Source organism: Zophobas morio, unplaced genomic scaffold, assembly GCF_036711695.1.
Source record: "Zophobas morio isolate AGI-343-1 ecotype UQ-CSIRO unplaced genomic scaffold, CSIRO_AGI_Zmor_V1 ptg000041l, whole genome shotgun sequence".
Taxonomy (NCBI): Eukaryota; Metazoa; Arthropoda; class Insecta; order Coleoptera; family Tenebrionidae; genus Zophobas; species Zophobas morio.
Window position 1 is genome coordinate 1,995,035 of NW_026972146.1, and position 27,597 is coordinate 2,022,631.

A 27,597-nucleotide genomic window follows, 5' to 3' on the forward strand; every position below is an offset into this window, starting at 1 on the left:
TCTACAATCTGACACCAAATTTTAGTCAATTGAACTCATTTTAACAATTTTTTTTTTAAAACTTTGAAAATTTTTGAACTCACATTTCACGTTTATTTAAATCGATGTCATAATGGCGATTTTGGATTCGTAATTAGCGGAAGATTATCTACAATTTGACACCAACTTTGAGTCGATTGAACTCATTTTAACCATTTTTTTGGGAAAATTTTGAAAATTTGTAATTGACTTTTCTAATTTATTTGAATAGGTATCGTGACGCCCATTTCGGATTCGTAATTAGCTGAAAATTATCTACAATTTGGGATCAATTATCAATCCACTGAATTCATTTTGACAGTTTTTTTGGAAAAATTTTGAAAATTTTGGTTCCATTTTTTACATGTATGTATTTGAATAGATATCGTGCCTGCGATTTCGGATTTCTGTTTAGTGGAAGACTATCTACAATTTGACACCCATTTAGAGTCAATTGAACTCATTTTAACAAGTTTTTTGGAAATATTTTGAAAATTTTGAAATCACCTTTCACATAGGTTTGAATAGATGTCATGACGCCGATTTCGAATTCGTAATTAGTTGAAAATTATCTACAATTTGGAGCCAATTTTCAGTCAATCATTTTAATATTTTTTTTTTGGAAAAATTTTGGAAATTTTAGACTCGCATTTCTCGTTTATTTGAATAGATATCGTGACGGCAACTTCGAATTCGTAATTAACTGGATATTATCTACAATTTGGTACAAATTCTCAGCCGATTTAACTCATTTTAACCATTTTTTTGGAGAATTTTTGAAATTTTGAAGTCGCTTTCCACGTTTATTTGAATAAATATCTTGACTGGGATTTCGGATTCCTATTTAGTGAACGATGATCTGCAATTTAATATCAACTTTGAGTTGATCGAAATCATTTTAATCATTATTTTGGAAAAATTTGGAAAATTTTGATTTTATTTGTAACATGTAATTGACTAGGTATAGTGACGCCAACTTCAAATTCCTAATTAGCTGAAGATTATCTACAATTTGACACTAACTTTCAGTCGATTGAACTCATTTTAACTACTTTTTTGGAAAAATTTGAATTCACTTTTTACACTTATTTGAATGAATATCTTGACGCCGACTTAAGATTCATAATCAGCTGAAGGTTATCTACAGTTTGGCACCACTTTTGAGACGATGGAACTCATTTTACCCATTTTTTTGGAAAATTTTGAAAAATTTGAAATCGCTTTTCTCATTAATTTGAGTAGATGTCGTGATACCGACTTTAGATTCGGAATTAGCTGAAGATTATCTACAATTTGACACCAACTTTCAGTCGATTGAACTCATTTTAAGCATTTTTTTGGAAAAATTTTGAAAATTTTGAAATCTCTTTTCACATTTATTTGACTAGATGTCGTGATTCCGACTTGTGATTCGTAACTAGCTGAAGATTATCTACAATTTGACACAAAGTTTCAGTCGATTGAACTCATTTTAAACAATTTCTTGGAAAAATTTTGAATTCAATTTTCACATTTATTTGAATAGGTATCGTGACGCCAATTTTGAATTCATAATTAACTGAAGATTATTTATATTTTGGGACCAATTCTCATTCGACAGAACTCATTTAAACTGTTTTTTTGGAAAAATTTTGATTTCATTTTTCACATTTATTTGAATAGATATCGTGACGCCATTTCCGAATTCGTAATTAACTGAAGATTATTTACAATTTGGCACCAAATCTCAGTCAACTGAACTAATTTGAGCTATTTTTTTGGAAAAATTTTGAAAATTTTGAAATCTCTTTTCACATTTATCTGACTAGATGTCGTGATGCCGACTTTTGATTCGTAACTATCTGAAGATTATTTACAATTTGACACCAACTTTAAGTCGATTGAACTAATTTTAACCTTTCTTTTTTTTTGGAAAAATTTTGAAAATTTTGCATTCAATTTTCACATTTATTTGAATAAATATCGTGACGCAATTCTGAATTCATAATTAATTGAAGATTATTTACAATTTAGGACCAATTATCATCCGACAGAACTCATTTTAACTGTTTTTTTTGAAAACATTTTGAATTTATTTTTCAGATTTACTTGATTAGATATCACGAATACGATTTCGGATTCTTATTTAGTGGAGGATTATCTACAATTAGACACCAACTTTTAGCCGATTGAACTCATTTGAACCATTTTTTTGGAAATTTTTTTAAAATTTTGTATTCACTTTTCATATTTATTTGAATAAATATCTAGACGGCGACTTTAGATTCGTAATCAGCTGAAGAGTATCTACAATTCGGCATCAAATTTTAGTCGGTTGAACTCATTTTAACCATTTTTTTGGAAAAATTTTGAAAATTTCGAATTCACTTTTCACATTTATTTGAATAGATATCGTGACGCCAATCCCGAATTTGCAATTAACTGAAGATTATTTACAATTTAGGACCAAATCTCATTCGACAGAACTGATTTTAACTGTTTTTTTGGAAAAATTTTGAAAATTTTGAATTCAGTTTTCACATTTATTTGAATAGATATCGTGACGCCAATTCTGAATTCATAATTAACTGAAGATTATTTACAATTTAGGACCAATTCTCATTCGACAGAACCCACTTTCACTGTTTTTTTGGAAAAATTTTGAAAATTTTGATTTCATTTTTCACATTTTTTCAATAGAAATCGTGACTGCGATTTCGGATTCCTGTTTAGTGGAAGACTATCTACAATTTGACGCCAACTTTGTGTTGATTAAACTCATTTTAACCACATTTTTGGAAAAATTTTGGAAAATTGGAATTCGCTTTTTACATTTATTTGAATAAATATCTTGACACTGACTCCAGATTCGTAATCAGCTGAAGATTATCTATAGTTTGCCACCACTTTTGAGACGATGGAGCTCATTTTACCTATTTTTTTTGAAAAATTTTGAAAATTTGGAAATCATTTTTCACATTTATTTGACTAGATGTCGTGATTCCGACTTTTGATTCGTAACTAGCTGAAGATTATCTACAATTTGACACAAACTTTCTGTCGATTGAACTCATTTTAAACAATTTTTTGGAAAAATTTAGAAAATGTTTTCATTCAATTTTCACATTTATTTGAATAGGTACCTATCGTGACGCCAATTTGGAATTCGTAATTAACTGAAGATTATTTACAATTTGACACCAAATCTCAGTCGATTCAACTAATTTGAGCTATTTTTTGGAAAAATTTTGAAAATTTTGCATTCACTTTTCATATTTATTTTAATAAATATCTTGACGCAGACTTTAGATTCGTAATCAGCTGAAGATTATTTACAGTTTGGCACCACTTTTGAGACGAAGGAACTCATTTTTCCAATTTTTTGGGAAAAATTTTGAAAATTTTGAAATCACTTTTCACATTTATTTGACTAAATATCGTGACGCCATTTCTGAATACATAATTAACTGAAGATTCTTTACAATTTTGGGACCAATTCTCATTCAACAGAACTCATTTTAACTGTTTTTTTGGAAAAATTTTGAAAATTTTGATTTCATTTTTCACTTTTATTTGAATAGATATCGTAACGCCATTTCCGAATTCGTAATTAACTGAAGATTATTTACAATCTGGCACCAAATCTCCGTAGATTGAACTAATTTGAGCCATTTTTTTGAAAAAATTTTGAAAATTTTGGATTCACTTCTCATATTTATTTGAATAAATATCTTGACGCTGACTTTAGATTCGTAATCGGCTGAAGATTATCTTCAATTTGGCACAAATTCTCAGTCGACTGAACTTATTGCAACCATTTTTTTGGAAAAATTTTGAAAAGTTTGAATTCACTTTTTACATTTATTCGAATATATATCTTGACGCCGACTTTAGATTCGTAATCAGCTGAAGATTATCAACAGTTTGGCACCACTTTTGAGACGATGGAACTCATTTTACCTATTTTTTTTGAACAATTTTGAAAATTTTGAAATTACTTTTCACGTTTATTTGAGTAGTTGTCGTGATGCCGACTTTGGATTCGTAACTAGCTGAATATTATCTACAATTTGACACCAATTTTTAGTCGATTGAACTCATTTGAACCATTTTTTTGGAAAAATTTTGAAAATTTCAAATCCACTTTTCACATTTATTTGAATAGATATAGTGACAGCGGTTTCAAATTTTTGTTTAGTGAAAGACTATCTACAATTTGACACCAACTTTGAGTCGATTGACCTCATTTTAACCACTTCTTTGAAATTTTTTTGAAAAAATGGAGTTCACGTTTTACATTTATTTGAATAAATATTTTGACACCGACTTTAGATTCGTAATTAGCTCAAGATTATCTACAATTTTTCACCAATTTCCAGTTGATTAAACTTATTTTAACCATTTTTTTGGAAACATTTTGAAAATTTTGAATTCACATTTCACGTTTATTTGAATTGATGTCGTGACGGCGGTTTCAGATTCGTAATTAGCGTCAATTTATCTAAAATTAACACCAATTGTGAGATCATTTAACCCATTTCAACCATTTCTTTGAAAAATTAGATAAAATAGCTATAAAACTTCTAAATTTGTGTTTATCAAACCCACTTTTTACGGCCAATGCTTGCATATTATCTTGAATTTCTAATGCACTGTTATCACCATATAAAAACACGCTATCTTCATAAAATGCGTAATTTTATTCGTAACAACAACAACAACAACAATAAATCTTTCAAACCACTTAAACTCGGACAGGCTTTGACGCACAAGCCACTAAAGCGCTATAAAAAAAATGCACATTTTCACCTTCACTACTATTTTCTATGCGCAACTCGTTACAATTTTCGATCGTTTCTTTAAAATCTGCAACGAATTTCGTCCGCTCGTCTTGCGAATCCACCTTCAGGATAGGAACCACGGCCAAACCAAAGTCTGAAAATACGAATCTAACAATGGAAAAAAAACACAAAGTCTACAGTTCTACACACCCAAAAAATGTTTTAACCCACCATAGATGAATTCGCGTTTCTCGTATTTGCAAATTTGAACATCGAAACCGGCGTGTTCCAAAAACAATCTGAGCTTGTCTTCAGGGTTGTCCAAACCACGATACGGAGAAAAACTCTTTGCGTAGTCCGCCATAGCTTTTGGCCACTTGTTGTCTTTGACCATAGTTTCGCAAATGTCAAAAAAGGACGAGTTTACGATCAGTGTGGCCAAAAAAGTTCCTCCGGGTTTCAGCATGTCTAAAATATTTTTCATGGCTTTTGGTGTTCTGAAAAACATATATGGAATCGCCAAAAATCCAGTGTTTTACGTACTTTTCCTCTGGAACGTTATTCAAACAATAAAACGAAAAAATGTGATCGAAATAGCCTTTGAAGGATTTGTTGGAGTGGACTATGTCCATCTGAATGGTTTCGATTCGCTCGTCGTGGAACCTGTTCTTAGCGAAATCCACCATTTTTTTGGATTTATCGGAAACCACGAGTTTTTTGAAATTTGGCAACCGTGGAAGCAACACTTCAAGGGTCACTAAGCCATCACCAGCACCCACGTCTAGAACTGCAGCGTTGCCTTTCACGTTGACTTGACTTAAGTAAGTGGTGAGGAAATAATTGGCGTCAAATCGCTGCATTTGACAGTTTTTTGAGTAAAGAAAGGGGTCTTCGTTCATTTTTGTGGTTCGCGACGGAATGCACTGCAATTTTATTAGACACTGATAAGAATGCACGTCTGATAAACAACAAGTGACGTAACCGTTGCAAACTGCACATGCATTTCATTGACCTTTCTAGTATGCATTACAGATTCCTATATTTTGACAGAAACGAAAATAAATTACTTAAAAAATAATTTATTCACAACAATGTATTTTTAAAGTTGTTTAGACAGATTTTGAGGCACAAGCCACCAAAACGCTATAAAAATAATGAACTTTGTCATCACTCCGAGTACTTTTGTCACTGGTTGCCAGTTGGTGTTTTCTGATCGTTTCTTTAACATCTTCAGCAAATTTCGCCCGTTCATGTCTTGACTCGACCTTCAGAACAGGAAATATCGACAACGCATTTTAACCATTTTTTTGAAAAAATTTTGAAAAATTTGAAATCACTTTTCACGTTTATTTGATTAGATGTCGTAACTGCGACTTTTGATTCCTATTTAGTGCAGGATTGTCTACTAAATGAAACCAACTTTGAGTCGATTGAACTCATTTTAACCACTTTTTGGAAAAATTTTGAAAAATTTGAATTTACTTTGTACATTTATTTGAATAAATATCTTGACGCCGACTTTAGGTTCGTAATCAGCTGAAAATTATCTAAGTTTGACATTGCTTTTGAGACGATGGAACTCATTTTATCTATTTTTTTGGAAAAATTTTGAAAATTTTTAAATCACTTGTCACATTTATTTGACTAGATGTCGTGATGCCGACTTTTGATTCGTAACTATCTGAAGATTATCTACAATTTGACACCAACTTTCAGGCGATGGAACTGATTTTAACCATTATTTTCGAAAAATTTTGAAAATTTTGCATTCAATTTTTACATTTATTTGAATAGATATCGTGACGCCAGTTCTGAATTCATAATTAACTGAAGATTATTTACATTTTGGGACCAATTTTCATTCGACAGAACTCATTTTAACTGTTTTTTTGAAAAAATTTTGATTTCATTTTTCACATTTATTTGAATTGATATCGTGACGCCATTTCCGAATTCGTAATTAACTGAAGATTATTTAAATTTGGCACCAAATCTCAGTCAATTGAACTAATATGAGTTATTTTTTTGGAACAATTTTGAAAATTTTGAAATCTCTTTTCACATTTATTTGACTAGAAATCGTGATGCCGACTTTTGATTCGTAACTATCTGAAGATTATTAACAATTTGACAGCAACTTTCAGTCGATTGAACTCATTTTAACCTTTTTTTTGAAAAAATTTTGAAAATTTTGCTCTCAATTTTCACATTTATTTGAATAGATATCGTGACGCCAATTCTGAATTCATAATTAACTGAAGATTATTTACAATTTGGGACCAATTCTCAAACGACAGAACCCATTTTAACTGTTTTTTTTGGGAAACATTTCAAAAATTTTGATTTCATTTTTCGCATTTATTTGAATAGATATCGTGATGTCATTTCGGAATTCGTAATTAACTGAAGATTATTTACAATTTGGCACCAAATCTCGCTCGATGGAACTAATTTGAGCTATTTTTTTGGACAAATTTTGAAAATTTTGAAATCTCTTTTCACGTTTAATTGAATGGATATCGTGACTACGATATCGGATTCCTATTTAGTGAAGCACCGTCCTAGATATGACACCAACTTTGAGTCGATTGAACTCATTTTAACCATTTTTTTGGAAAAATTAAAAAAAAATTGAATTCAGTTTTTACATTCATTTCAATAAATATCTTGACGCCAACTTTAGATTCGTAATGAGCTGAAGATTATCTACAGTTTGGCACCACTTTTGATACAATGGAACTCATTCGACCTATTTTTTTGGAAACATTTTGAAAATTTTGAAATCACTTTTCTCATTTATTGGAGTAGATGTCGTGATACCGACTTTGGATTTCTAACTAGCTGAAGATTATCTACAATTTGACACCAAGTTTCAGTAGATTGAACCAGTTTTAACCATTTTTTTGGAAAAATTTTGAAAATTTTGAAATCACTTTTTACATTTATTTGAATAGATTTCGTGACTGCGATTTCGGTTTTCTGTTAAGTGAAAGACTGTCTATAATTTGACACCAATTTTGCGTAGATTGAACACTTTTTAACCACTTTTATGGAAAAATTTTTAAAGATTGGAATTTGCTTTTTACATGTATTTGAATAAATATCTTGACGCCGACTCCAGATTCGTAATCAGCTGAAGATTATCTACCGTTTGACACCACTTTTGAGACGATGGAGTTTATTTTACCTATTTTTTTGGAAAAATTTTGAAAATTTTGAATTTACTTTCACATTTACTTGAACAGATATCGCGACTACGATTTCGGAGTCCAGTTTAGTGAAAGATTATCTACAATTTGACACCAACTTTTTGTCGATTGAACTCATTTTAACCATTTTTTTTGAAAATTTTGAACTCACATTTTACGGTTATTTGAATAGGTGTCGAGACCGAGATTTCGGATTCCTATTTAGTGGAAGACTATCCTCAATTTGACACCGACTTTGAGTCGATTGGACTCATTTTAACCATTTTTTTGGAAATATTTTGAAAAATTTGAATACACTTTTCACATTTATTTGAATAGATAACGAAATGCCGATTCCGAATTCGTAATTAAATGAAAATTATTTACGATTTGGCACCAAATTTTAGTCGATGGAACTAATTTCAGGCATTTTTTTTGAAATTTTTTAAAATTTTGAATTAAATTTTCACATTTATTTGAATAGATATCGTGGCTGCATTTCGGATTCTTGTTTAGTGGAAGACTATCTACAATTTGACACCAAATTTGAGTCGATTGGACTCATTTTAAGCATTTTTTTGGAAATATTTTGAAAATTTTCAATTCACTTTTCACATTTATTTGAATAGATATCGTGTCTGCGATTTCGGATTCTTGTTTAGTGGAAGACCATCTACAATTTGACACCAACTTTGAGTCGATTGGACTCATTTTAACCATTTTTTTGGAAATATTTTGAAAATTTTGAACTCACATTTTATGGTTATTTGAATAGGTGTCGAAACACCGACTTCGGATTCGTAATTAGCCAAAGATTAACTACAATTACACAGGAATTTTCAATCCACTGACCTCATTTTAACCACTTTTTTGGAAAAATTTTGAAAAGTTTGGACTCACATTCCACGTTTATTTGAATAGATGTCGTGACTGCGATACCGGATTCTCATTTATTGTAAGACGACCTACAATTTGATATCAACTTTGAGTCGATTGAAATCATGTTAACCATTTTTTTGGAAAAAGTTGGAAAATTTTGATTTCGTTTGCAACATGTAATTGACTAAGGATCGTGACGCCAATTTCGAATTCGTAATTACCTGAAAATTGTCTACAATTAGTCACTAATTCTCAGGACGTTGACCTCATTTTAACAATTTTTTGGGAAAAATTTTGAAAATTTTGTACTTAAATTTCACGTTTATTTACATTGATGTCGTGACGCCGATTTCAGATTCGTAATTAGCGCAAAATTATCTACAATTAACACTAATTATGAGATCATTGAACCCATTTCAACCATTTGTTTGAAAAATTAGACAGAAGGACATTTTCTAGTTTTGAAATGGCAGCAATAAAACTTCTAAATTTGTGTTTATCAAGCCCACTTTTTGAGGCCAATGCTTGCACATTATCTTCAATTTGAAATGCACTGTTATCACCATGTAAAAACACGCTATTTTCATAATATACGTAATTTTATTAGTAACAACAAAAACAACAATAAATCTTTCAAGTGACTCAAACTCGGACAGGCTTTGACGCACAAACGACTAAAGCGCTATAAAAAAAATGCACTTTTTCACCTTCACTACTATTTTCTATGCGCAACTCGTTACAATTTTCGATCGTTTCTTTAAAATCTGCAACGAATTTCGTCCGCTCGTCTTGCGAATCCACCTTCAGGATAGGAACTACGGCCAAACCAAAGTCTGAAAATACGAATCCAACAATGGAAAAAAAAAACACAAAGTCTACAGTTCTACACACCCAAAAAATGTTTTAACCCACTATAGATGAATTCGCGTTTCTCGTATTTGCAAATTTGAACTTCGAAACCGGCGTGTTCCAAAAACAATCTAAGCTTGTCTGCAGGGTTGTCCAAACCACGATACGGAGAAAAACTCTTTGCGTAGTCCGCCATAGCTTTTGGCCACTTGTTGTCTTTGACCATACTCTCGCAAATGTCAAAAAAGGACGAGTTTACGATCAGTGTGGCCAAAAAAGTTCCTCCGGGTTTTAGCATGTCGAAAATATTTTTCATGGCTTTTGGTGTTCTGAAAAACATATATGAAATCGCCAAAAATCAAGTGTTTTACGTACTTTTCCTCTGTAACGTTGTTCAAACAATAAAACGAAAAAATGTGGTCGAAATAGTCTTTGAAGGATTTGTGGTAGTCGACGATGTCCATCTGAACGGTTTCGATTCGCTCGTCGTGGAACCTGTTCTTAGCGAAATCCACCATTTTTTTGGATTTATCGGAAACCACGAGTTTTTTGAAATTTGGCAACCGTGGAAGCAACATTTCAAGGGTCACTAAGCCATCACCAGCACCCACGTCTAGAACTGCGGCGTTGTCTTTCACGTTTACTTGACTTAAGTAAGTGGTGAGGAAATAATTGGCGTCAAATCGCTGCATTTGACAGTTTTTTGAGTAAAGAAAGGGGTCTTCGTTCATTTTTGTGGTGCGCGACGGAATGCACTGCAATTTTATTAGACACTGATAAGAATGCACGTCTGATAAACAACAAGTGACGTAACTGTTGCAAACTGCACATGCATTTCATTGACCTTTCTAGAATGCATTACAGATTCCTATATTTTGACAGAAACGAAAATAATTTACTTAAAAAATAATTTATTCACAACAACGTATTTTTAAAGTCGTTTAGACAGGTTTTGAGGCACAAGCCACCAAAACGCTATAAAAATAATGAACTTTGTCATCACTCCGAGTACTTTCGTCACTGGTTGCCAATTGGTGTTTTCTGATCGTTTTTTTAACATCTTCAGCAAATTTCGCCCGTTCATCTCTTGACTCGATCTTCAGAACAGGAAATATCGACAAAGCATAATCTAAAAACCCCCATCAACATGGTCGGAAAAGTCAAAATTCGACATAGATACCCGCAAACTGGTTCAAATATTCATAGGTGAACTTTCTTTCCTCGTATTTGCAAAATTGAACATCAAAACCGGCGTTTTTCAGAAAACAGGTAAGTTTTTCTGCAGGATTGTCGCAACCTCGGTACGGAGAAAAAAAATTTTTGTAGTTTGCCATAGCCGGTGGCCAAATCTTGTCGTTGATCATGCTATCGCAAAATTCATAGAGGGATGCATCCACTATGATAGTCGCAAAAAAATTTCCTCCGGGTTTCAAAATTTCGAAAATGTTTCGCATTGCGTCTGGGGTCCTACGACATTCTTAAAATTTCAAAAATAAATTGTTGGCACTTACCTCGCCTCTGGAATGAGATTCAAACAATGAAAGGTGAAAATGTGGTCGAAATGGTCTTTGAAAGCTTTGTCGTAGTCGAGGATGTCCATCTGAATGACCTCGATTCGTTCATCGTGGAATCTGTTCTTAGCGAAGTTTATCATTTTTTTTGACTTGTCGGAAACCACGAGTTTGTGGAAGTTTGGCAACCGGGGAAGTAGAGCTTCAAGGGTTACTGAAGCATCGCCAGCACCCAAATCCAAAACTGTGGCGTTGCTTTTCACATTTAGTCGTTTGAAATAAGTGTCAAGGAAATGGTTGGTGTCAAATTTCTGCATTTGACAACTTTTTGAGTAGAGATCGGGGTCTTCGTTCATTTTGATTTGTTTTGAGACAGCGCGTGCCGAAAGAGTTCATCGTGATTTTATTAGAATTTGATAACAATGCATTTACGCAACTGCTTTAAATTGCATATGGGCTAAAGTTGACCTTGGTGGAATACAATGGTAACACAAATTAACAAGTAGAAGTGGGGATAACTGGAACGAAAATTTCGTTCTTTAATTTAACAGTTATAAATAAATAAAATGGCATTGGAATAACTTAATTGCGACTCAGTTGTGTGTGTTTTGACATTTAATTTTTGTTTGTTTGTCTAAGCCAATTTTTTTTGATACTCGATAATTCTTTTTTGAGATTTTTGTAGACCTTTTTTTTCTTAATTCATTAACGTACTTACTACATTATACTTTAATTACCTATACCCTGTCAAAACAGACACCAGACAGACAGACAGACAGACGAACGGAAATGGGAGTAATTTAGGGGTCAAAAACGTCGATAAATATGAAAGTAGCAATTCGTCAGATGGACTCGTCTACTATCATTTATTTATACCATTTTAGGATAGTTTAAAAAATCTTGTATTTTAAATCATATTCCCATTGCCTTTCATTGATTTATGAGAGCCTGATGTGCTCCTGTTGTCCGAAACTTTTTGAAATAGACTGTATTAGATCACTCCCTGCTCGTGATGTCTTATCTTTGAAGTACTTTGAAAGAATGTCGGGGACTCCCTTTGTTGTGTTTTTGAAGTAGTTTGAAAGAATTTTGAGGATCTCTTGTCTTGTTTTTAAGCTAATTTGAAAGAATTTCGGGCACCTTTTTGTTTTGTTTTTGAAGTAGTTTGAAACAAGTTTGTGGATCTTTCGTCCTGCTTTTGAAGTACACTGTTTGAAAGAAACGCGGAAATCTCTTGTGCTTTATTTTTAAAGCAGTTTGAAAGAACTCCAGGGGTCCCTTGTGTTTGGTTTTTGAAGTAGTTTCAAAGAATCTTGTGGATCTTTTGTCATGTTTTTAAGATAATTTTAAAGAATGTCGGGGATCTTTTCGTTTTCTTTTTGAAGTAGTTTGAAAAAATCTCGGGGACCGCTTGTGCTTACTTTTTAAAGTAGTTTGGAAAAATCTCCATGGTTTTTTAAGCCTAGTTTTTTAAGTAGTTTGGAAGAACCTGCGGGACCCTTTTGTTTTGTTTTTGAAGTAGTTTGAAACAAGCTTGGGGATCTTTCGTCTTCTTTTTGGAGTACATTGTTTGAAAGAATCTCGGAAATCCCTTGTGTTTTGTTTTTAAAGCAGTTTGAAAGAACCCCAGGGGTTGCTTGTGCCTGGTTTTTAAAGTAGTTTCAAAGAATATTAGGGAACCCTTGGCTTGTTTTTGCAGTAGTTTGAAAGAAATATTGAGGAACTCTTATTATGTTTTAAGATAATTTTAAGGAATCTCGGGGACCTTTTTATTTTCTTTTTGAAGTAGTTTGAAAGAATCTCGGGGACCGCTTGTGCCTACTTTTTAAAGTAGTTTGAAAAAATCTCCAGGGTTTTTTAAGCCTAGTTTTTTAAGTAGTTTGAAAGAATCTAGGGGACTCTTGTTGTTTTGTTTTTGAAGTAATTTGAAACAAGCTTGGGGATCTTTCATCTTGTTTTTGAAGTAGATTGTTTGAAAAAATCTTGGAAACTCATTGTGCTTTCTTTTTAAAGCAGTTTGAAAGAATGCTAAGGACCCCTTGCGCCTGGTTTTGAAGTAGTGTTAAAAATACATTGAGGAAGCGTTGGCTTGTTTTTGCAGTAGTTTGAAAGAATCTTGAGGATATCTTATCTTGTTTTTAAGGTAATTTGAAGGAATTTCGCGGACCGTGTGTGCCTAGTTTTTAAAGTAGTTTGAAAAAACCTCCTGCATATTTTGTGTCTAGTTTTTAAGTAGTTGAAAAGAATCTCGGGGACCCTTTTCGTTTTGTTTTTGAAGTAGTTTGAAAGAATGTTGGAGACCCCTTGTGTTTTGTTTTTGAAGTCATATCAAAGAATCCCGGGGACCATTTGTGCCTGGTTTTTGAACTAGTTTGAAAAAATATTATGAAACCGTTGGCTTATTTTTGCAGTAGTTTGAAAGAATGTTGAGGATTCCTTGTATTGTTTTTAAGATAATTTGAAAGATTCTCGGGGCCTTTTTGTTTTCTTTTTGAAGTTGTTCGAAAGAATCTCAGAGATCGCTTGTCCATAGTTTTTAATGTCGTTTGAAAAAATCTCCGGCATCTTTTGTGCTTAGTTTTTTAAGTAGTTTGAAAGAATCTCGGGGACCACTTTTGTTTTGTTTTTGAAGTAGTTTGAAAGAAGCTTGGGAATCTTTCATCTTGTTTTTGAAGTACATTATTTGAAAGAATCTCGGAAATCCCTGGTGTTTGTTTTTAAAGCAATTTGAAAAAATGCTGGGGCCCCACCGTTCCTGGTTTTTGAAGTAGTTTTAAAAACACATTAAGGAACCCTTGGCTTGTTTTTGCAGTAGTTTGAAAGAGTCTCGAGGATCTCTTATCTTGTCTTTAAGGTAGTTGGAAAAACTCTCCGGGATCTTTTGTGCCTAGTTTTTTAAGCAGTTTGAAAGAATCTTGGGGATCATTTTTGTTTTGCTTTTGAAGTAGTTTGAAATGAACTTGGTAATTTTGCATCTTGTTTTTGAAGTACATTGTTTAAAGAATCTCGGAAACCCCTTTTGTTTTATTTTTGAAGTAGTTTGAAAAAATCTCCAGGATCTATTGTGCCTAGATTTTTAAATAGCTTGAGAGAATCCGGGGACTCTTTTTGTTTTGTTTTTTACGTAGTTTGAAAGAAGCTTGGGGATCTTTCGTCTTGTTTTTGAAGTACATTGATTGAAAGAATTTCGGGGACCCTTGTTGTTTAGTTTTTGAAGTAGTTTGAAAGGATATTGGATATTTTTCGTCTTGTTTTTGAAGTACATAGTTGCAAAGAATCTCGGAAATCCCTTGTGCTTTATTTTTAAAGCAGTTTGAAAGAACTCCAGGGGTCTCTTCTGTCTGGTTTTTGAAGTAGTTTGAAGGAATCTCGGGGACCGCTTGTGATTACCTTTTATAGTAGTTTGAAAAAATTTCCAGGAACTTTTGTCAATTTTTTTAAATAGTTTGAAAGAATCTGGGGACTCTTTTTGTTTTGTTTTTGAAGTAGTTTGAAAGAAGCTTGGGTATCTTTCGTCTTCTTGTTTTTGAAGTACATTGTTTCAAAAAAATCTCGGGAACCCTGTTGTTTGAGGATCACTTATGTTGTTTTTAAAGTAATTTGAAAAAATCTCGAGGACCCTTTTTGTTTTGTTTTTGAAGTAGTTTGAAAGAATCTTGGAGATCCTTGGTCTTGTTTTGAAGTACATTGTTTGAAAGAATCTCGGGAAACTTTCGTCTTGTTTTTGAAGTACATTGTTAGAAAGAATCTCGGGACCTTCGTTGTTTTGTTTTTGAAACAGTTTGAAAGAATCTTGGGGATCTTTCGTCTTGTTTTGGAAGTATATTGTTTTAAAGAATCCCAGGGGTCCTTTGCATCTGGTTTTTGAAGTGGTTTTAGATATTAGATAACTCTTGGCTCGTTTTTGCAGTAGTTTGAAAAAATCTTGTGGATCTCTTGTCTTGTTTTGAAGATGATTTAAACAATCTCGGAGACATTGTTGATTTTTTTTTAAGTAGTTTGAAGGAATCTTGGGGACCGCTTGTGATTACTTTTTCAAGTAGTTTGAAAAAATCTCCCCGATCTTTTGTGTCTAGTTTTTAAATAGTTTGAAAGAATCTAGGGAGTCTTTTTGTTTGGTTTTTGAAGTAGTTTTAAAGCATCTTGGGGATCTTTAATCTTGTTTTTGAAGCATATTGTTTGAAAGAATCCCAGGGGTCCCTTGTGCTTGTTTTTACAGTAATTTGAAAGAATCTTGAGGATCTCTGGTCTTATTTTTAAGATAATTTTAAAAAATCTCGGGGACCTTTTTTTTTCTTTTTGAAGTAGTTTGAAAGAATCTCGGGGAACACTTTTTAAAGTAGTTTGAAGAAATCTCCAGGGTTTTTTAGTCTAGTTTTTTAAGTAGTTTGAAAGAATCTGGGGGACTCTTGTTGTTTTGTTTTTGAGGTAGTTTGAAACAAGCTTGAAGATCTGTAGTATTGTTTTTGAAGTACATTGTTTGAAAGAATCTTTGGGACTCTTGTTGTTTTTGAAGTAGATTTTTTGAAAGAATCTCGGAAACTTCTTGTGCTTTGTTTTTAAATCAGTTTGCAAGTATGCTGGGGACCCCTTGTTTCTGGTTTTTGAAGTAGTTTTAAAAACACATTACGGAAGCTTTGGCTTGTTTCTGCAGGAGTTTGAAAGAATCTTGAGGATCTCTAGTCTTATTTTTAAGATAATTTTAAAGAATCTCGGGGACCTTTTTGTTTTCTTTTTGAAGTAGTTTGAAGAACTCTCGGGTCCTGCTTGTCGTTACCTTTTAAGGTAATTTGAAAAAATCTCCAGGATCTTTAATGCCTTGTTTTTGAAATAGTTTAAAAGAATCTCGGATACCCTTTTGGTTTTGTTTTTGAAGTAGTTTGAAAGAATTTTGGGGATCTTTTGTATTGTTTTTGGAGTACATTTTTTGAAAAAATCTTGGATATCTTTCGTCTTGCTTTTGAAGTACATTGTTTGAAAGAATTTTGGGCATCCCTTGTCTTGTTTTTAAGGGAATTTGAAAGAATCTAGAAGAACCTTTTTGTTTTCTTTGTGAAGTAGTTTAAAAGAAGTTTGGTAATCTTTCGTCTTGTTGCGGAACAAGTTTGAAAAAATGTTAGAGATCTTTCGTCTTGTTTTTGAAAGAATCTCGAGGACCTCTTTTGTTTTGTTTTTGAAGTAGTTTGAATGAATGTTAGAGATCTTTCGTCTTGTTTATGAAGTACATTGTTTGAAAGAGTCTCAGTGACCCATTTTGTTTTGTATTTGAAATAGTTTGAAAGAATCTTGGGGATCTTTCGTCTTATTTTTGAAATATATTTTTTGAAAGAATCTCGGAGACTCTTTGAGCTTTATTTTTGAAGCAGTTTGAAAGAATCCGGGGCACCCCTTGTGCCTGGTTTTTGAAGTAGTTTGAAACAATTTTAAAGAACCTTTGGCTTGTTTTTAAGGCAATTTGAAAGAATCTAGCGGACCCCTTTTGTTTCGTTTTTGAATTAGTTTGAAGGAATCTCGGACACCCCTTCTGTTTAGTTATTGAAGTAGTTCGAAAGAATCTTGGGGATCCTTTATGTTGTTTTTGAAGTAATTTGAAAGATTCTCGGAGTCCCGTGAACTTTAATTAAAGTTGTGTTTATTAGAAATTGTTTACATTGCATTTATGTAAATAAGTGCTATAAATTGCATATGCACGGAATTTGACCTTAGTTGTTTATCGTACATTGTAAACATTCTTTAACAAGTAGAAAGTGCGCCGAAAACTAAGTACATCTTTCTAGAGGAATGAAAATTAAATTAACTGAACTAAAACATAATTTTCTTAACTTAATTTTTCAATTTAATAGTTTTAAATAAAGAAACGTCATTGAATTACGACTCAGTTTTTGGTCGTTAATCACTGCAACTAAAAATAAGTTATGTTCTTCGTCACGGTCACTTTTCTATTTCTAGTGGTTGCACTTTATCTTGAACTTTGTAATCCATATAAAAAAATATACGAAAAACTATTTATTTATTATTGATAAAAAATATATCAGTGTTTTTTATTTACTACAACAAACATGTTTTTCAAGCGGTTCAGACGGGTTTTAAGGCACAAGCCACCAAAACGCTATAAAAATAATGAACTTGTCCGCCATCGCTGGTACTGTCAATGCGTAACAAACTGCATTTTCTCACAGCTTCTTTAAAATCTTCAAGAAATTTCGTCCGTTCGTCCTGAGAACCAATCTTCAAAATAGGAATTATCGACAAACTATGATCTAAAAATTCTCAATAATTTCCAGAAAAATTACAAATTCAGCATACCCATAAACTCGTTTAAACCATCATAAGTGAACTTTCTTTTCTCATAGTTGCACACTTGAACGTCGAAGCCGGCGTTTTTCAGCAAAAACATAAGCTTTTCTCTAGGGTTGTCCGAAGATCGGTACGAAGGAATAATGCTTTTAAAACCTGCCATAGCCGGTGGCCACTTTTTCTCTTTGATCATGGTTTCCCAGATTTCATAAAAGCAGACATCTACTATGACCGTGGCAAAAATATTTCCTCCAGGTTTTAGCATGTCGAAAATGTTTCGCAGAGCTTCAGGAGTCCTGCAAGACTCGTGAAATCGACAAAAATAAAGTGTTTGTATTTACCTATCTTCTGGAATCTGTTGCAAACAAAGAAACGAAAAAATGTGGTCGAAATAGCCTTTGAGCGATTTATCGTAGTCCATGATGTCCATCTGAACGGTCTCGATTCGCTCGTCGTGGAATCTGTTTTTGGCGAAGTTTACCATATTTCTGGACTTGTCGCAAACGACGAGTTTGTTGAAGTTGGGTAAGCGTGGAAGTAGAGCTTCAAGGGTCACTGAAGCATCGCCAGCACCCAGGTCCAAAATTGTGGCGTTGTTTTTCACATTTAGTAATTTGAAATAGGTATTGAGAAAATGGGTGGCCACTGATATTTGCAGTTGACAACTTTTCGAGTACAGAACAGGGTCTTCGTTCATCTTGGTTACTCTGAGACAGCGTATCCTGGGATTGTGCGTTGTGTTTTTATAGAAATATGATAACAATATAAATGCTGATAACAAGACGCTTACTCAATTGCTGCAAAGTGATTGTGTTTAATCTGACCTTTTTATATGCCGAGATTTTTTAACAAAAAAGGAGTGGGGTATATGGTTTAAGAAACATACAAATGACTCATTTGCAACAAAATTGATAATCTAAACGACTACAAAAAACATTATTTTTTTTTAAGCTCTTGACGCACAAACCACCAGAACGCTGTAAGACATGACGACTTTTTCACCACCACCGCTTCCTTTTATAGACAGCTTGTCAGCGTTTCTGGTTTCTTTCGTAAAATCTTCAACAAATTCCAATTGCTTATTTTGCGACGCCACGTTTAATACAGGTACTATCGCCAACGCAAAATCTACCAAACTCTTGATCAGAGCACAAAACAAACCAAAACAGTTAACCTACCCAAAAAGTGCCTAAACCCATCGAAAGTATAAGTTCTTTCCTCATACTTGCAAACTTGAACATCGAAACCAGCTTGCTCCAAAAAAAATCTTAGCTTGGCTTCAGGTTTGTCCACACCTCGGTACGGATTAATTTTGAAATGCACCATAGCCGGGGGCCACTTTTGCTTCTTGGTCATGTTGTCGCAAATTTCAAACAGAGCCGAATCGACTATAACACTGGCAAACAAGTTTCCTCCTGGTTTTAACAAAGTGAAAATGTTTCGCATGGCTTGTGGACACCTACAAACTTCATGATATGTAAACACCAAAGAAAACAAAAATTTTACCTCTCTTCTGGGACGAAATTCAAACAATAAAACGAGAAGACGTGATCGAAGCGTTTTTTGAAAACTTCGTCGTCGTCGTCGGAGATGTCCATCCTGACGACTTCGATCCGTTGGTCGTTGAATCTCCGCTTGGCGAAGTTTACCATTTTTTCGGATTTATCGGAAATCACGAGTTTAGCGAAAGGTGGTAAGAGAGGGATTATCACTTCGAGGGTGATTGTGCCCTCGCCGGCACCCACGTCCAGAACTGAGGCGCCGTCTTTCAGGTTCAACTGGTTTAAATAAGTGTTGAGGAAATGCGTGGCGTCAAATTTCTGCATTTGGCAGATTTTTGAGTACAGAGCTGGGTCTTGGTTCATTTTTTGTTGTTCTGAGACAGCGTGAGAATGTGCGTTGCATTTTATAAAAACTGATAGCACTGCAATTATTTACAATGTACCTACTTTATTAATTGCTTTAAATTGCGTAAATATGTTTAATTTGACCTTGATTGCGGACAAGTTTTAACAGAAACAAAGTTGCAAAGTATCGAATTACTCTATAATTTGTCACCTGATTCTGCTGTGCCAAATATAACCCTTCTTCTAAAGTGAAAGAAAGACGAATTTCGTTATTATTGAATTAAATATAATACAAAGGCTCAGCAAGAATCTACGCAGTCTTTAAGTAAGAAAAAGAGAATTCCATTAATACTCATTGTGAAAGAATCTTTGGATTTTTTAAAATTTATCAGGACGTCTTCAACAGTAATTTGATAGTGGAATAGAAATATCAGAAATAGTGTTAAAAATGAGCTGAGAAGCAATAAACACACTTGTGTGTAAGAAAAAATTAAAGCCAAACATTAAGCCATATTGGGCCCCACCAATACCTCTCCTGATCTAAATAATGAAGTTTTTATTCATTGGCAGACCTAGGGGCGGAGCCTAATTGGTAAATTCATATTTTCTTACAAAAGTTTACCGTTTTAAACGTGTTTTAGTTTCTATATTTTGTCTTTTTTTTTAACATACTTAGTTTTCTTTGAACAACACGATACTCAAAAACTTGTTTTTAATTTTTTGTAAAGAAATAAGTATTTTGTAGTTAAGCTCCGCCCCCTTAGTTCACGGCCAATTAAAAAAATCATCACAATTGCGATGGGGCGGGTGGACGGGCCTATATTTTGCCTTTTTGCTTTAATATGTGTAGACTTATTTTCACAACATGAAACTGAAAGCTTATTGTTTAAAATAGAAAATTTGGGTAAAGAAATATGGATTTTAATTAGGCTCCGCCCCATAAATGTAAAATCCATATTTCCTTGCAAAAGTGTAGCATTTTAACCATATTTTAAGTTTCTTGTGGTGAAAAGAAGGCTATGTATATTAAGAAAAAACAAGGAAAAATATAAGTCCCTCCCACCCACCCTGTCCCAATTGTGATGATTTTTTTTATACGTCGTGAGCCAAGAGGGCGGAGTTTAACTGCAAAATCTTTATTTCTCTACGAGAAATTAAAAACATGTTTTTGAGTATCGTGTTGTTCAAACAATACTATGTATATTAAGAAAAATATAAAGCCAAAGATTAGGCCCCACCCATATCAGCCGCGATTTCAATTCTCAATTGTGACAAATTTTTCATTCGTTGTCAGTTCGATGGGTGGGGCTTAATTGCAAGATCCATATTTGTCTACAAGAATTTACCATTTTAAACATGTTTTAAGTTTCTTGTTCTGAAAAGACCACTACGTGTATTAAGGCAAAATTCCAAATATAAGCCCCACCCACCCACCCGATCTCAATTGTGATGATTTTTTTTAATCGCCGAAAGCCAAAGAAGCGGAATTTAACTGCAAAGAATTCTCACTATATTAAGAAAAAGATAAAGCCAAAGATTAAGCCCCACACATATCTGACCTGATTTAGATAGTATAATGAAGTTTTCATTCGTTGGCCGACCTAGGGGCGGAGCTTAATTGCAATATCCATATTATATTTTGCCTTTTTTTTTTAATATACTTAGTATTCTTTGAACAACACGACACTCTAAAATACGTTTTTAATTTTTTGTAAAGAAATAAGTATTTTGCAGTTAAGCTCCGCCCTCTTGGTTCACAGTGAATAAAAAAAATCATCACAATTTGCGATAGGGCGGGTGGGCGGGCCTATATTTTGCCTTTTTGTTTTAATATGTGTAGACTTATTTTCATAACATGAAACTGAAAGCTTGTTTAAAATAGAAAATTTGGGTAAGGAAATATGGATTTTAATTAGGCTCCGCCCCATAAATGTAAAATCCATATTTCCTTGCAAAAGTGTGGCATTTGAACCATATTTTAAGTTTCTTGTGGTGAAAAGATGGCTATGTATATTAAGAAAAAATAAAGCAAAATATAAGCCCTACCCACCCGCCCTGTCCCAATTGTGATGATTTTTTTTATTCGTCGTGAGCCAAGAGGGCGAAGCTTAACTGCAAAATCCTTATTTCTCTACGTGGAATTAAAAACATGTTTTAGAGTATCGTGTTGTTCAAAGAATACTATGTATATTAAGAAAAAAATAAAGCCAAAGATTAGGCCCCACCCATACCCGCCCCGATTTCAATTCACAATTGTGATAAATTTTTCATTCATTGTCAGATCGATGGGTGGGGCTTAATTGCAAGATCCATATTTGTCTACAAGGATTTGCCATTTGAAACATAGTTTAAGTTTTTTGTTCTGAAAAGGCGACTACGTAATTAAGACAAAAGGCCAAATATAAGCCCCGCCCACCCGCCCTATCTCAATTGTAATGATTTTTTTTTGATCGTCGAAAGCCAAAGAAGCGGAATTTAACTGCAAAGAATTCTGTGTATATTAAGAAAAAATAGAGCCAAAGATTAAACCCCACACATTTCTGCCCTGATTTAAATAGTAAGGAATTATATCCATATTATATTTTGCCTTTTTACTTCCCGAGCGTAAGCAAAGGAAGTATTGTAATCGAGTCCGTCGGTCGACTCTCTACTTTTACGTTTTCTCGATCTTTCATGACCCCTAGAAGACGAAGAAATAGGTCTCCCATTTCCGTCTGTCTGTCCGTCTGTCCGTCTGTCCGTCTGTCCGTCTGTCCGTCTGTCCGTCCGTCTGTCCGTCTGTCCGTCTGTCCGTCCGTCTGTCCGTCTGTCCGTCTGTTGTCCCGGATTTTTATTAGACAGATAATCTCCGAAAGTACTCGACCGATTGTTGTGAAATTTTGTACTTATATTAAGAATATCATGTAGATGGTAAAACGCTAACCAAAATTTGTCTAATCATCCCCACCACTAATGCGATGACGTCACTTCAAAATTGTACATAGTAAATGGGTTTTCAATTGTATAAAATAACATAGTCCTACACATGTAGTTTACAACTCTGAATCGACTTTTCACCCGAAACGTCCAGATTTTTGGAAAAAAAATCAAAATTATAAAACAATATTTTGAAATTTAATTTTTAATCTGCTAACCAGAATGCTTTGAAATGTTGCAGATGTTTTAAGGCTATAAAGAGCATCATAAATCTTTAGTCAAAAAATATTTACTTATCCCCTCCAAAAACTTGATTACGTCAGCTTAAAAGTTCGTGGAATAAATCATATCTAAAATGTACAAAATATGATGAGTCTGTACTTGTGATCTATCACTCCATTCATATTTTTTGGATTTGCATATACAGGGTGACTCAAAAAAATTAATGAATGCGTAAATATATTTTATTGATTTAATCAGGAACTACAAAACCGAATGCTCTGAAATCTTGCAGATGTTTTAAGGCTATAAAGAGCATCATAAATCTTTACTCAAAAAATATTTGCTTATCCCCTCCAAAAACTTGATGACGTCAGCTCAAAAGTTTGTGGAATAAATCATATCTAAAATGTACAAAATATGATGAGTCCGTACTTGTGATCTATCACTCCATTCATATTTTTTGGATTTCTATATACAGGGTGACTCCAAAAAATTAATGAATGCGTGAATATATTTTATTGAGTTAATCAAGAACTACAAAACCGAATGCTTTGAAATCTTGCAGATATTTTAAGGTTATAAAGAGCATCATAAATCTTTAGTCAGAATATAGTTGGTTATCCCCTCCAAAAACTTGTTGACGTCAGCTCAAAAGTTTGCCGAATAAATCCTATCTAGAATATACAAAATATGATGAGTCTGTACTTGTAATTTATCATTCCATTCATATTTTTTGAATTTGCATATACCGGGTAACTCAAAAAAAAAAATATGAAATCTACTGCGAAAAAAAACACAATAGGCATGCAGTCGTCACGTTTCCAACAGCGAGGGAAGTACTGGCTAAACTCTTTAGACCAATTTTTTTTCTTAATACCTTCTTAGTATTCTTTGAACACGATACTCAAAAACATCTTTTTAATTTTTTGTAAAAAAATAAGTATTTTGCAATTAAGCTCCGCCCTCTTGGTTCACGGTGAATAAAAAAAATCATCACAATTGCGATAGGGCGGGTGGGCGGGCCTACATTTTGTCTTTTGGTTTTAATATGTGTAGACTTCTTTTCACAACATGAAACTGAAAACATGTTTAAAAATGGAAAATTTGTATAAGGAAATATCGATTTTTTATTTAAGCTCCGCCCCATAATTTCAAAACCCATATTTTCTTGCAAAAATGTACCATTTTAACCATGTTCTAAGTTTTTTGTTGTAAAAAGAAGCACTTGCTAAAATAAGACTAATTTTGGCAGATGACATATTCTCTAAAAAAAAACAGGGTGGGTGGGCGGGGGTAGTACTTGCTATGATAAGACTAACCAATATTAAGAGTAGTCACTGGAATAAAGAGGGGGTTGGTGGGCGGGACTACTGCTTGTTTATAAGATTCTCAATAAAAAAACTAAACTCAGCCCCGGACACTTTTTTCGCTTATTTCACTGACTTATATTGAGGTATTCAATTTTTCGATTTTTCAATTTTTGGCGTGTTCAGTTTTTGGAATTGTAATTTTTCAATTTAGAATTCTACCTAAAAATTCTAGATCTTAAAGATTCTAGAGACTATTATGTCGTAGGAATAGTAGAGACTCTTGACATATTTGTAGTCACAGAGATCCTTCAAATTTTATATATTCTAAAAATCGTGTAAATTTTCTATATTATAGACAATTTACGGTTCCTAAAACGACGGAAGTTTCAGAGATAGTAGATACCGTAAGATGCTAAATATGATATTATTTCATGAAATCTAAATATAAATTTCACAAAAAAAACACTGCAGATTATAGGGATTTCAGTGTTTTTAGTGATGCCACAGATTGTTATATTTTAAAAACTCTAAATGTGCTTCTGATGCCAGAAAGTGAAGAGCTTTTTGAGTGTCCTGAAATTCTCGAAGAAAATGATATCCAGGGATGCTTGAAAATTTTGAGATCCTAAGAATTACACAGATTCCAAGAATTCCCGATATTCACAAAGTTAACTGAAACTAAAATTTGTCAACGAAACTTTTGCATTTCTTCCAACTTCCTCTTGATCGCAACAGAATCCATCAATCATCAGCGAGGAAACAAAGCCTTTATAGCTCGACACAATGCAATAAATTATATAATTAACATAAGAAATAAAAGACACTTTTCTTTATTTTCAACGACAAACACATTTTTGAAACCATTCAGACAGGTTTTAGGGCACAAGCCACCAAAACGCTATAGAAATAATGAACTTGTTCGCCATCACTATGATTGTCAATACCCACCAAGCTGCATTTTTTTACAGCTTCTTTAAAATCTTCAACAAATTTCGCCCGCTCATCCTGGGAAACAACTTTTCCAATAGGAACTATCGACAAACCATGATCTAAAAACACCCATTAATCGTTGATAAAATCACAAATTTCACATACCCAGAAACTCGTTTAAACCACCATACGTGAATTTTCGCTCCTCGTATTTGCAAAATTGTACGTCGAAGCCGGCGTCTTTCAGAAAACAAGTAAGCTTTTCTTCGGGGTTGTCCGAATCTCGGTAGAGAGAAATAATGTTTTTGTAACCCACCATAGCCGGTGGCCACTTGTTTTCTTCGGTCATGCTATCGCAAATTTCAAAAAAGGGCACATTTACTATGACCGTCGCAAAAAAATGTTCGCCAGGTTTCAGCATTTCGAAGACGTTTCGAAGAGCTTGTGGGGTACTGCAACCAGCGTGAAATTGCCAAAAATAAATTTTTTGCACTTACTTGAGTTGTGGTATCAAGTTGAAACAAAAAAAACGAAAAAATGTGGTCGAAATAGCCTTTGAAGGATTTGTTGTAGTCGACGATGTCCATCTGAACGGTCTCGATTCGCTCGTCGTGGAATCTGTTTCTGGCGAAATCAACCATTTTTTTGGACTTGTCGGAAACGACGAGTTTGTTGAAGTTGGGTAAGCGTGGAAGTAGAGCTTCAAGGGTCACTGAAGCATCGCCAGCACCCAGTTCCAAAATTGTGGCGTTCTTTTTCACATTTAGTAAGTTGAAATAGGTATCGAGAAAATGGGTGGCCACTGATAGTTGCAGTTGATAACTTTTCGAGTACTGAACAGGGTCTTCGTTCATCTTGGTTATTCTGAGACAGCGAATCCTGGGATTGTGTGTTGTGATTTTAAAGAGATATGATAACAATATAAATGCTGATAACAAGACGCTTACTCAATTGCTGCAAAGTGCTTGTGCTTAATCTGACCTTTTCAGATGCCGAGATTTTTTAACAAAAAAGGAGTGGGGTATATGGTTTAAGAAACATACAAATGACTCATTTGCAACAAAATTGATAATCTAAACGACTACAAAGAACATTATTTTTTTTTAAGCTCTTGACGCACAAACCACCAGAACGCTATAAGACATGACAACTTTTTCACCACCACCGCTTTTTTTTATAGACAGCTTGTCAGCGTTTCTCGTTTCTCTCGTAAAATCTTCAACAAATTGCACTTGTTTATTTTGCGACGCCACGTTTAATACAGGTACTATCGCCAACGCAAAATCTACCAAACTCTTGATCAGAGCACAAAACAAACCAAAACAGTTAACCTACCCAAAAAGTGCCTAAACCCATCGAAAATATAAGTTCTTTCCTCAAACTTGCAAAATTGAACATCAAAACCAGCTTGCTCCAAAAAAAATCTCAGCTTCGCTTCAGGTTTGTCCACACCTCGGTACGGATTAATTTTGAAATGTACCATAGCCGGGGGCCACTTTTGCTTCTTGGTCATGTTGTCGCAGATTTCAAACAGAGCCGAATCGACTATGACACTGGCAAACAAGTTTCCTCCTGGTTTTAACAAAGTGAAAATGTTTCGCATGGCTTATGGACACCTACAAACTTCATGATATGTAAACACTAAAGAAAACAAAAATTTTACCTCTCTTCTGGGACGAAATTCAAACAATAAAACGAGAAGACGTGATCGAAGCGTTTTTTGAAAACTTCGTCGTCGTCGTCGGAGATGTCCATCCTGACGACTTCGATCCGTTGGTCGTTGAATCTCCGCTTGGCGAAGTTTACCATTTTTTCGGATTTATCGGAAATTACGAGTTTAGCGAAAGGTGGTAAGAGAGGGATTATCACTTCGAGGGTGATTGTGCCGTCGCCGGCACCCACGTCCAGAACTGAGGCGCCGTCTTTCAGGTTCAACTGGTTTAAATAAGTGTTGAGGAAATGCGTGGCGTCAAATTTCTGCATTTGGCAGATTTTTGAGTACAGAGCTGGGTCTTGGTTCATTTTTTGTTGTTCTGAGACAGCGTGAGAATGTGCGTTGCATTTTATAAAAACTGATAGCACTGCAATTATTTACAATGTACCTACTTTATTAATTGCTTTAAATTGCGTAAATATGTTTAATTTGACCTTGATTGCGGACAAGTTTTAACTGAAACAAAGTTGCAAAGTATCGAATTACTCTATAATTTGTCACCTGATTCTGCTGTGCCAAATGTAACCCTTCTTCTAAAGTGAAAGAAAGACGAATTTCGTTATTATTGAATTAAATATAATACAAAGGCTCAGCAAGAATTTACGCAGTCTTTAAGTAAGAAAAAGAGAATTCCATTAATACTCATTGTGAAAGAATCCTTGGATTTTTTAAAATTTATCAGGACGTCTTCAACAGTAATTTGATAGTGGAATAGAAATATCAAAATTAGTGTTAAAAACGAGCTGAGAAGCAATAAACACACTTGTGTGTAAGAAAAAATTAAAGCCAGACATTAAGCCATATTGGGCCCCACCAATACCTCCCCTGATCTAAATAATGAAGTTTTATTCGTTGGCAGACCTAGGGGCGGAGCCTAATTGGTAAATTCATATTTTCTTACAAAAGTTTACCGTTTTAAACGTGTTTTAGTTTCTATATTTTGTCTTTTTTTTTTTAACATACTTAGTTTTCTTTGAACAACACGATACTCAAAAACTTGTTTTTAATTTTTTGTAAAGAAATAAGTATTTTGTAGTTAAGCTCCGCCCCCTTGGTTCACGGCCAATTAAAAAAATCATCACAATTGCGATAGGGCGGGTGGGCGGGCCTATATTTTGCCTTTTTGTTTTAATATGTGTAGAATTATTTTCACAAC

At 33.8% G+C, this 27,597-nt stretch overlaps 8 protein-coding genes across 8 annotated transcripts; all 8 read right to left on the bottom strand.

The window, feature by feature from the left end:
* Nucleotides 1–4,678: 4,678 nt before the first annotated feature.
* Nucleotides 4,679–5,772, bottom strand: LOC135140905 (juvenile hormone acid O-methyltransferase-like). The gene is made up of 3 exons (XM_064071647.1): nucleotides 5,322–5,772; nucleotides 4,989–5,275; nucleotides 4,679–4,932 (listed from the first exon to the last, which is right to left on the bottom strand). Exons 1-3 carry the CDS (start codon nucleotides 5,675–5,677, stop codon nucleotides 4,742–4,744), a joined length of 834 nt encoding a protein of 277 aa, XP_063927717.1. The 5' UTR covers nucleotides 5,678–5,772; the 3' UTR covers nucleotides 4,679–4,741.
* A 3,672-nt stretch (nucleotides 5,773–9,444) lies between these two features.
* Nucleotides 9,445–10,527, bottom strand: LOC135140873 (juvenile hormone acid O-methyltransferase-like). Its single transcript, XM_064071602.1, has 3 exons — nucleotides 10,070–10,527; nucleotides 9,737–10,023; nucleotides 9,445–9,678 (listed from the first exon to the last, which is right to left on the bottom strand). The coding sequence occupies exons 1-3, from the start codon at nucleotides 10,423–10,425 to the stop codon at nucleotides 9,488–9,490; spliced, it is 834 nt and encodes a 277-aa protein (XP_063927672.1). The 5' UTR covers nucleotides 10,426–10,527; the 3' UTR covers nucleotides 9,445–9,487.
* Nucleotides 10,528–10,623: 96 nt separating this feature from the next.
* Nucleotides 10,624–11,624, bottom strand: LOC135140872 (juvenile hormone acid O-methyltransferase-like). Its single transcript, XM_064071601.1, has 3 exons — nucleotides 11,206–11,624; nucleotides 10,875–11,161; nucleotides 10,624–10,823 (listed from the first exon to the last, which is right to left on the bottom strand). Exons 1-3 carry the CDS (start codon nucleotides 11,559–11,561, stop codon nucleotides 10,636–10,638), a joined length of 831 nt encoding a protein of 276 aa, XP_063927671.1. The 5' UTR covers nucleotides 11,562–11,624; the 3' UTR covers nucleotides 10,624–10,635.
* A 5,574-nt stretch (nucleotides 11,625–17,198) lies between these two features.
* Nucleotides 17,199–18,235, bottom strand: LOC135140894 (juvenile hormone acid O-methyltransferase-like). The gene is made up of 3 exons (XM_064071634.1): nucleotides 17,844–18,235; nucleotides 17,512–17,798; nucleotides 17,199–17,465 (listed from the first exon to the last, which is right to left on the bottom strand). The coding sequence occupies exons 1-3, from the start codon at nucleotides 18,197–18,199 to the stop codon at nucleotides 17,281–17,283; spliced, it is 828 nt and encodes a 275-aa protein (XP_063927704.1). The 5' UTR covers nucleotides 18,200–18,235; the 3' UTR covers nucleotides 17,199–17,280.
* A 212-nt stretch (nucleotides 18,236–18,447) lies between these two features.
* LOC135140977 (juvenile hormone acid O-methyltransferase-like) lies at nucleotides 18,448–19,629 on the bottom strand. Its single transcript, XM_064071742.1, has 3 exons — nucleotides 19,009–19,629; nucleotides 18,681–18,961; nucleotides 18,448–18,630 (listed from the first exon to the last, which is right to left on the bottom strand). Exons 1-3 carry the CDS (start codon nucleotides 19,365–19,367, stop codon nucleotides 18,449–18,451), a joined length of 822 nt encoding a protein of 273 aa, XP_063927812.1. The 5' UTR covers nucleotides 19,368–19,629; the 3' UTR covers nucleotide 18,448.
* Nucleotides 19,630–24,661: 5,032 nt separating this feature from the next.
* Nucleotides 24,662–25,601, bottom strand: LOC135140792 (uncharacterized). Its single transcript, XM_064071469.1, has 3 exons — nucleotides 25,225–25,601; nucleotides 24,893–25,179; nucleotides 24,662–24,846 (listed from the first exon to the last, which is right to left on the bottom strand). Exons 2-3 carry the CDS (start codon nucleotides 25,146–25,148, stop codon nucleotides 24,662–24,664), a joined length of 441 nt encoding a protein of 146 aa, XP_063927539.1. The 5' UTR covers nucleotides 25,149–25,179; nucleotides 25,225–25,601.
* A 229-nt stretch (nucleotides 25,602–25,830) lies between these two features.
* LOC135140793 (juvenile hormone acid O-methyltransferase-like) lies at nucleotides 25,831–26,330 on the bottom strand. The gene is made up of 2 exons (XM_064071470.1): nucleotides 26,063–26,330; nucleotides 25,831–26,012 (listed from the first exon to the last, which is right to left on the bottom strand). Exons 1-2 carry the CDS (start codon nucleotides 26,328–26,330, stop codon nucleotides 25,831–25,833), a joined length of 450 nt encoding a protein of 149 aa, XP_063927540.1.
* On the bottom strand, nucleotides 25,914–27,040 carry LOC135140983 (juvenile hormone acid O-methyltransferase-like). The gene is made up of 3 exons (XM_064071747.1): nucleotides 26,391–27,040; nucleotides 26,063–26,343; nucleotides 25,914–26,012 (listed from the first exon to the last, which is right to left on the bottom strand). The coding sequence occupies exons 1-2, from the start codon at nucleotides 26,747–26,749 to the stop codon at nucleotides 26,334–26,336; spliced, it is 369 nt and encodes a 122-aa protein (XP_063927817.1). The 5' UTR covers nucleotides 26,750–27,040; the 3' UTR covers nucleotides 25,914–26,012; nucleotides 26,063–26,333.
* Nucleotides 27,041–27,597: the final 557 nt, after the last annotated feature.

Bases quoted from the DNA above. Each gene is read 5' to 3' on its own strand.
- LOC135140793 (XM_064071470.1), bottom strand. From the start codon at position 26,330: ATGCGAAACATTTTCACTTTGTTAAAACCAGGAGGAAACTTGTTTGCC. The intron at 26,013-26,062 runs GTAGGTTAACTG...AGAGTTTGGTAG, and splicing joins TGGGTTTAGGCACTTTTTGG to ATTTTGCGTTGGCGATAGTA.
- LOC135140894 (XM_064071634.1), bottom strand. From the start codon at position 18,199: ATGAACGAAGACCCTGTTCTGTACTCGAAAAGTTGTCAACTGCAAATA. The intron at 17,799-17,843 runs GTAAATACAAAC...CGAGTCTTGCAG, and splicing joins CAACAGATTCCAGAAGATAG to GACTCCTGAAGCTCTGCGAA. The intron at 17,466-17,511 runs GTATGCTGAATT...GAGAATTTTTAG, and splicing joins TGGTTTAAACGAGTTTATGG to ATCATAGTTTGTCGATAATT.
- LOC135140905 (XM_064071647.1), bottom strand. From the start codon at position 5,677: ATGAACGAAGACCCCTTTCTTTACTCAAAAAACTGTCAAATGCAGCGA. The intron at 5,276-5,321 runs GTACGTAAAACA...TATGTTTTTCAG, and splicing joins AATAACGTTCCAGAGGAAAA to AACACCAAAAGCCATGAAAA. The intron at 4,933-4,988 runs GTGTGTAGAACT...TCGTATTTTCAG, and splicing joins TGGGTTAAAACATTTTTTGG to ACTTTGGTTTGGCCGTGGTT.
- LOC135140983 (XM_064071747.1), bottom strand. From the start codon at position 26,749: ATGAACCAAGACCCAGCTCTGTACTCAAAAATCTGCCAAATGCAGAAA.
- LOC135140792 (XM_064071469.1), bottom strand. From the start codon at position 25,148: ATGCTGAAACCTGGCGAACATTTTTTTGCGACGGTCATAGTAAATGTG. The intron at 24,847-24,892 runs GTATGTGAAATT...GGGTGTTTTTAG, and splicing joins TGGTTTAAACGAGTTTCTGG to ATCATGGTTTGTCGATAGTT.
- LOC135140977 (XM_064071742.1), bottom strand. From the start codon at position 19,367: ATGAACCAAGACCCAGCTCTGTACTCAAAAATCTGCCAAATGCAGAAA. The intron at 18,962-19,008 runs GTAAAATTTTTG...TGAAGTTTGTAG, and splicing joins AATTTCGTCCCAGAAGAGAG to GTGTCCACAAGCCATGCGAA. The intron at 18,631-18,680 runs GTAGGTTAACTG...AGAGTTTGGTAG, and splicing joins TGGGTTTAGGCACTTTTTGG to ATTTTGCGTTGGCGATAGTA.
- LOC135140873 (XM_064071602.1), bottom strand. From the start codon at position 10,425: ATGAACGAAGACCCCTTTCTTTACTCAAAAAACTGTCAAATGCAGCGA. The intron at 10,024-10,069 runs GTACGTAAAACA...TATGTTTTTCAG, and splicing joins AACAACGTTACAGAGGAAAA to AACACCAAAAGCCATGAAAA. The intron at 9,679-9,736 runs GTGTGTAGAACT...TCGTATTTTCAG, and splicing joins TGGGTTAAAACATTTTTTGG to ACTTTGGTTTGGCCGTAGTT.
- LOC135140872 (XM_064071601.1), bottom strand. From the start codon at position 11,561: ATGAACGAAGACCCCGATCTCTACTCAAAAAGTTGTCAAATGCAGAAA. The intron at 11,162-11,205 runs GTAAGTGCCAAC...AGAATGTCGTAG, and splicing joins AATCTCATTCCAGAGGCGAG to GACCCCAGACGCAATGCGAA. The intron at 10,824-10,874 runs GTATCTATGTCG...GGGGGTTTTTAG, and splicing joins ATATTTGAACCAGTTTGCGG to ATTATGCTTTGTCGATATTT.